The 7,977-nt window shown below is 39.8% G+C and overlaps 1 protein-coding gene across 1 annotated transcript in view; it reads right to left on the bottom strand.

The window, feature by feature from the left end:
• Nucleotides 1-1,024: 1,024 nt before the first annotated feature.
• Nucleotides 1,025-7,977, bottom strand: part of LOC306997786 (cyclin-dependent kinase-like 1) — a 110,519-nt gene continuing 103,566 nt past the window's right edge. Inside the window, exons 10-11 of the mRNA XM_079611267.1 lie at nt 1,886-2,016; nt 1,025-1,334 (exon numbers count right to left, since the gene is read on the bottom strand). Coding sequence (XP_079467393.1) covers nt 1,915-2,016 — 102 coding nt within the window. The 3' untranslated portion in view covers nt 1,025-1,334; nt 1,886-1,914. The remainder of the gene's footprint in view (nt 1,335-1,885; nt 2,017-7,977) is intronic.

The raw sequence follows: 7,977 nt of genomic DNA, 5'->3' as shown, positions 1-7,977 counted from the left end.
GCACGGGAGCGTAACAAGAGTACATTGACAATAGCCTCAATCCGCACTAGTATAGTTTTTTTTTTCTCTCTCATCAAAACCGAATATCAGTGGTTACAGTCTATATCAAGCAGGGACACGTTTGTGTGCTTTTTTTTTGTGATTTCACCTTAATGAATAGAGAGTCTCCGCAACGCCGATAGATTGAAGACCACGTTCGAGTGAAGACTGTGTGCGAGCCACAAGAGAACACTGTATCCATGCAACCGATAGCAGCGGCAACGAGCGCTCAGCTTGATTAAACAAAACGACAGATTTTAGCGCTAGATCTCTTATTTAATATCAAACTAAATGAATGCTCTGCTAGTTAACTGGAGATGTTTTATTTATTTGTATTAGGTACATCCGTGCCTCAATGTTTCAAAAAGTGGTGGCGGACAATGTCGCAATTAGATTATTTTCAAAAAACATTCAGCCCTAGTTAACAGTGTAAGATAAAAAGACACACATAATTTATTTTAACAGTAATAAACTGTAAATTATAAAACAAGTATATACTGGCAACACTGTTGCCAGTAGTTTACTGTAAAATGTAGTTTTTTTTGGGTCACCGTTGTGCTGAAGGTAGAGCCTGTGCTTCAGTGCAGGAGAAGATCTACAAACACTGATGAGATGCTGCATGTTGCTTTGTTTAACAGGCAATGATTGTGTAGTTGCTGGTCCAGTGGAAGTCTTTTTATGTCCAATAGTTCATTAGTGGTCTCAAATGAAATAAGTTTACAGTAATACTTGCTCACATTATAAATGCATTATCAATTTTAGTTAATACATTTAAATGACAGTTGGTTACATTTACATTTAGTAATTTAGCAGACGCCTTTATCCAAAGCGACTTACAACTGAGGACTACAGCAAGCGAGTCATCGTGAAGAGGCAAAAATAATGCAAGAAGTGCTCAAAATACAAAGTTCAGGCATTGCTCAGAGTAGCATAAGCCAAACAAGGGAGGATTAAAGGAAAATTGTATTTATTTTTATTTATTATTATGTCAATTGCTCATGGAAGAGATGAGTTTTCAGTTGTCTTTTGAATGTAGTCAGGGATTCTGCATTCCGGACGAGGGTAGGGAGATCATTCCACCAGCATGGAATCGTGAATGAGAATGTTCTGGAGAGTGATTTTGTGGTGCTCTGTGATGGTACCACGAGCCGTCGCTCATTGACCGATCGCAGGCTTCTGGTAGGGATGTAGACTCGTTACAGTCTTTGCCAGGTTGAGCTGCAGGTGATGTTCCTTCATCCATGCCGAGATGTCCGCCAGGCAGCTTGAGATATGTGCAGCTACTGTGGGATCATCTGGTTGAAATGAGAGGTAGAGCTGGGTGTCATCAGCATAGCAATGGTAAGAGAAGCCATGTGCCTGTATGATGGGTCCCAGTGATGTGGTGTAAATGGAGAAGAGGTTAATTTAAGCCAGTCGATTAGTTAACTCGAGTTTTAATTTAGTGCATTTTTACGAGGCTCCACCAACAAGTAACGCGGTGCCAGGGTAACGCTGAAGCTTAGATCAGTGCATTGGCCAGTATACTGATGCCAGACATGTAAAATGGCCTTTAACCATTGAAAGGATTCTACTACAAAGAAATCGGACATGGCTAACTGATTTTTGGTCACACATTTATAATACTCTAATGCACAAATAAATTTTAACACTAATACATTTGTAAATTCAATAAATACATTATGTGTGGTTTGAGTCTCAAAATACTTTTAGGGCCACTGTATATGTAGAATATCAGATTCCATGACTATAACTTTAATAGTTTGAATACAGTATGTGTTAAAATAGCTATACTTCTCTGCTATAAATGCATCAAGTCATTACACTGAAAACACATTTTCCCTACCAAACACATCCACAGCACCAGTCCCGGGGTCAGATGTTGGGTAGGTGATGGTCGTGTTTGTGCCTGTGTTTACTCTTCAGTTCAGGTGCTGGTGAGGTGTTACTGTTGGTCAGCTGTGGAAAGTATTGAGGCTGCAAAACAAAATTTCTCTGTCAATTAATAGCCAAATAATGTGAATTAAGCAACATGCATAACAAGGTTGGAAACCCAGGTAATTTTTACATTTCAATGCTGCAGTTTTAAAATCTTTGATTCCTCCAGAAATTAGTCTAGCTATTGTCATTTTTAAACATAATTTATGCTAATCCCAATTCTCTAGTTTTCATCTCTCAAAATAAATATATTTTGCACATTTTATCTTCATTGTGACACAAGGGCGTAGGTTTGGTCTCAGCTTTGGTGGGGACATCCCACCCCCACACCACCCCCTTATTTTTTCAGCCAATCAAATGACGGTGTTCCTTGTATTGTCGTACTGGCCATGGGAATCGATGCAAATAGATGCAACAGGGTTTTTTCCTGGCTCAAAACTAGGCGGAGTTGGTAAAATTCTGATGAAGTATTTTATTAAAAAGATAATTTAACTTGTATTTTTCATATCAACATATAGCCTACTCTGTTTTCCACAGTACTTTTGTGGGTGGACCTCGGTATCTCTAGAAGGGTCCGGGGGCATGCCCACCCGTAAGAAATATTTTTACATTTTAAAGATAAATTCACTAATCGGGTGCACTTTGAGTCACCAGAATCCGCTGTTAAAAATAAATAATCCACCCGCCCAAACCTATTTAGATATCTGATCATCACATTACAATTATTAAAATTATCAGTGTTAAGCATGATAATATGGTAAAATGTCACACTGTAGTAGGGTGATTTAAAAATAACATTTATTTAAAATAGCCTAAAAGTTCTTCTTTTGGCAAAATTACATTTCTTTAATAGCCTAAACCGAGGCGTTACTCCCTTCAAACTTAAATTGTCAATGTTTCATTACGTCATGTTGGAAAACAATACAACAAGAATATATATATTTTTTACCTTTATAAAGGGCATTTCCCCCTAATTGTATTAAATGTAGGCTATGCTCAGCGCCAACGCTCCCACCACGCGCTGAAAAATTGCCTAATGAAAATCAATAATAATGCCGATATTATTTCAGTATAGAAACACAGACATCACGGGAGTCTCCCGCATATTGAAAGCGGCTCACTGATGCCCGCGAATTAGTTAAAATCTCCCGGAATCGCGAGCGCGCCCGCGAGACAGATACTGTGCTCCAAACCGCATAGCGCGTGCACGGCAGAGAGGAAGAGAGAGCAAGAGACCGCGGCACCGCGCGCGTGTGCCTCATGAAGCGCATGTAATATGTTTGATGGACACAGGACAGAATGGACACAGGAACCCAACAGAACGAGTAGTATGAAGCTGCAGACTCGGAGCCTGCTGCATCTACAGTCCCGCACCCAGAGTCCCGCATTCTCAGTCCCCTCGTTTTTCGAGACAGCGCCACCTATCAAATAGGATCGGATAAACACATGGATAAACCACTGATATATATAATGACATGTCATCATGGGATAAACACGTGAAGAACCGAAACGTGAGTATCGTCAATTTTATTCAATGATTTCTTTTTTAATCAACTACTTTATAGCTCATCGATACACCAACATATGAACAGTCTATTTAATATTTGTAATGATAGTTTGTAACAAAATTTGAGCCGTTAATGTATGTTTTTTCGCCTTTTTCCCCCGAAAATATTTTGATAGCTAACGTTATTCATTTATTTATTCATTTAGCAGACGCTTTTATCCAAAGCGACTTATAAATGAGGAGGTTTTTTGAATGCAATTGAAGACAAAAATAAAGTCACTAACACAATTCTTTCTTCCTTTTTTCTTTGCTTTGTCCTGTTTACAGCAAGATGACAGTGATTAAGGTGATCTTTAAATAAAGTACAGATTGTTTATTATTGGTGTTTTGTCTATTATTTGAGTTTTGCTTCACATTCAAAATATCAAAAAACAGGTTTTGTAATGTTAGCATGGTATAATGTTAATTAGACCATTATATGTTGAACTGAAAGAAAAAATGGAATTTGAAACATTGTACAAAAACAAACTAAAACATTGTAGCAATATAATATCACATAATATTTTTCAGATGATAGTTCAATCTGTATTTGTGTCCGTTACATCAGTAATTTCCTTTTAATTACACCCACGCTCAAAAAATAAATACTGGGTAATTAGTTAGTTTGAGAACACAATGATTATTATTTTTTTTGGTACATGCATTAAGCAGGGAACGCAAATATTTATTTGGATAACTTTAAATAAAAAGAGACCGTAATCTTGCATTCCAATGTTTTCAATGGCATTTGGATAAGGGTGTTATACGATCTTCCGAACAGCAGGTGGCGCTGTCTCGAAAAACGAGGGGACTGAGAATGCGGGACTCTGGGTGCGGGACTGTAGATGCAGCAGGCTCCGAGTCTGCAGCTTGATAATGTTGAACAGAACCGTCACGGTGGAAAAAGTGTATCTGAGCATGTGACTGTCTATCCGAGTTTTGTCGAGAGCAGAAGGCGGCACCTAAATTGACGGAGGCGGCCGCCTCGTAATTCTCTCACAAATATTGGTGGGGACAATTTTGTCATTTAAAAATATTGATTGGGACTAGTACCTAGCGTCCCCCCCTAAACCTACGCCCATGTTGTGACATGTTCAATACCATTAAGCATTTTCTCTGCTTTATTCTCATTACCTTAAAGCTGCAGTCCGTCGTTTTTCCTCTTTGTCGCCATCTCTGTTAGAAATCTGCAGTTATTCGCGGAATTATTAACTGTGCGTGGGTAGTAAATCGGCATGAAACAGCGCGGATGAACACAATGTATTGAGGCTGCCGCGTCGCTGTGGATATTGTAACGTTACTGTCATCAGCAATCTCAGAGTATACTTTTTGAAAGTGTCAACATTAGAATTTTCATCGGAAAATGTCATCTGAACAAGTAAGTAACATTCACTTTTGTTCTGACCAAATTCGGGGGGTGGGGGGAAGCATTGCAGTAGGCTATCATGCTGATTAAATCTAACGATTGCTTATATCACGTCAAAACGTGAAAAATATATATTTTTTAAGTCTTTGGGTTTTACAACTGGTGAATCTCCAGTTGTCACTGGTGATTGTCGCTTTAAACTTTCGGGATCCGCCATACCAAGTGCTAAGCTAAACCTCCACCTCCATCATCCACACACGCTAGCCGGGGACTCCTTCTCTATGTGTACAGAAGTGACGTAATGACGCAAAGACATGCTCGAAATTCCCGCGGAAATCCACCAGTACCACTGGAATTAAAATCATTATTACAAGCTTACCGTTTTGAATCGAGGTAAGGCAAGCAGATCGTTTTGAACACTGGCTGGTTACGTTTTTTTTCAAAAATGTCTTTTTTGATATTTTTAAACCCAAAAAAGTGCCGGACTGCAGCTTTAATATGTACTTAGTTTTTTTGAAATCCCCAAATAAATACTATAGGATCATTCCATTTCAACTCAATTGTCTCAGGCAATTTTTTAAAACAAAGAATAGACTCTGAATATGATCAGTGAATCGAACACTACATGATGATCATATCTTTATCATCGTCATCAAGTAAACAACATCCTCTGAACACAATTTCTCTTGCAGTTCTTGCCATAACAAACAGTAACAAACATTAACATCTAAACCTCTGTTAATTCTCAATAAGAACTGTATTCGTCAGATGTAGACGTCTGATAGAAATAAAGTCAATCTGGTTAGTAATACGTGAAGCTGGTAATAAGTGTACTGCCATGCATTTCACCTTATTTTTATGTTTTTGTTTTGAAAACTCAAAACTCAAATCTGCCCAACTTGGCCCAACTGCCAAGTTCAAACTTGACGTTGTTTGAGCTTGACGTCAAACAAACGTTGGACCCGTCTTTCGTTTTCAACCAAAATCCAAAGTCTGATCGACGTTGGAGTCTACAGTAGGTAGTCAACCAGAATGCCTATTACCGCAGCGGCAAAACTACCACCGTAAAAATAATCTAGTTGTATTTCAAAGTCATTCACGAAATGACCGCCAGGTGGAGCAAATATATTCCCTATAGCCTATATAAAGAGTTTGTTAAAAACATGGTTTTAAGCACGGTGCGATTTGCCAGGGGGGATGGGGATTTCCTTCTGGTCTAAACATCCTGCTTCTGCTGAATTATTTTAATCCCCCCTCCCTCCACAGTAATCAATGCTATAAATTACTTCACCAACAGACCATATAAAATATATAAAATAAAGATATGCAACAGGCACGTTTAAACGACAAACAATAAAATCAGAACCAGTTTCAGTTACGTTCATGGTTCAGTAGCCTTAAAGGGATAGTTCACTTTGAAATTAAATATTGGTATGTTTTAGCTTACCTCAAGGGCATTCAAGATGTAGGTGTCTTTTTTTCCGCAGTAGTTTATAATTTTTATATTTTTAGGTCAAACCGTTCTTGTCTGACAGTCATATCATGCAGGTCTATGGTCACTGTCTCAAAGAGCATGCACAGAGTCCAAATTAAAACAATTCCCCATCGTCCAAATTAAACAATTCCCCATCGTAAGTACACATTGATGGCCTAAGACACGAAACGAGCGGTTTGTGTGATAAAACGAACGGTATTTATATATCGTTTTTACCACTTATACACAGCCACGTCCAAGTGATCTGAGGGCGCGGGCGCTTCCTTCTGTGTGACGTGTACGCAGACTGGTGCATAGATATATATTAGGGATGGGACGATACACTTAAACTCACGATACGATGCACCTCGATATGCCAGGGTCACGATACGATACGTCACGATACGATATCAAAAAAGGGGAAAAAAGAAAAAAATATTACTGTATAACAACAACTTATTTATTTTTGTTTCAGCTGCACACAGGGAAACACAAGGCCTAACTGGCCAAACACACACAACTGAAACGCGCTCACACACACACAACTAAAACGCGCTCACACACAACTGAAACGCGCTCACCGCTCACACACACACACACACAACTGAAATGCTCACACACACACAACTGAAACACGCTCACACACACAACTGAAATGCTCACACACACACAACTGAAACGCGCTCACACACACAACTGAAACGGGCTCACTCACACAATCTGTTTTGCACGCGGACTTGACGGAGGTAGAGTTGGTGAGTTACTCTATTGCCGTCTTTGGGCCCTATTTTAACGATCTGAAACGCAAGTGTCAAAGCGCAAAGCGCAAGTAACTTTGTGGGCGGATCTCGGCGCTGTTGCTATTTTCCCGGCGGATAAATGACTCTTGCGCCCAGCGCAAATCTAAAAGGGGTTGGTCTGAAGTAGCTTCATTATTCATAGGTGTGGTTTGGGCGTAACGTGACATAAACCAATCAGAGCGTCCTCTTACATTCCCTTTAAGAGCAGGCACGCTTGTTCCACGGCGGATTGCTATTATAACGGCGGATTTGCCAGCGCACGCCAGCAGCAGTTCACAGCCAAAGAGGCCGACGTTCTCATCAGGGCGTAAAACACAGAGAAGTGACATTGGGGATGATGGGAGAAACCCACCCAAATTAGCTTCGGTTAAACAGGCGTATAATTTGGGTAAATGTGTAGCCTAATCTAGATTTTTTTTTTTTAAATCTAGATAGATCTTTTTCACATCTTCACGGACACAACCTCCCTCGTGTGTTAATATTTTTCCTTGTAATAATGTATGATTTGCAAAAATGAAAACTGCTGCATCTGTTTATATTAGAGAATCAAAGTGTATGCGCGTTAACACACTGCATTATGGCCAAGCACGCGCCCTTAAAATACCATATCACTAACGCGCAACGCGCCACTGTCTTTAGACTGTTTTTTTCCTGGTCTGTGGCGCTATTGCTTTCTAAAACTGGAAAATAGCACCAGGGCAGTTTTGCGCCGGAACACGCCTCCTCTTTGCGCTGAACCGCCCCCGCGAGCGCAAGTTCATTCCCTAATTTACCGACGTGCGTCTGTGGAGGGAAAAGTCCGCTGTGCGCGGGT

This window comes from Phoxinus phoxinus (assembly GCF_949152265.1).
Source record: "Phoxinus phoxinus genome assembly, chromosome: 4".
Taxonomy (NCBI): Eukaryota; Metazoa; Chordata; class Actinopteri; order Cypriniformes; family Leuciscidae; genus Phoxinus; species Phoxinus phoxinus.
The sequence above is the reverse complement of the archived record's forward strand: the minus strand, read 5'-3'. Positions and strand labels throughout refer to the sequence as shown.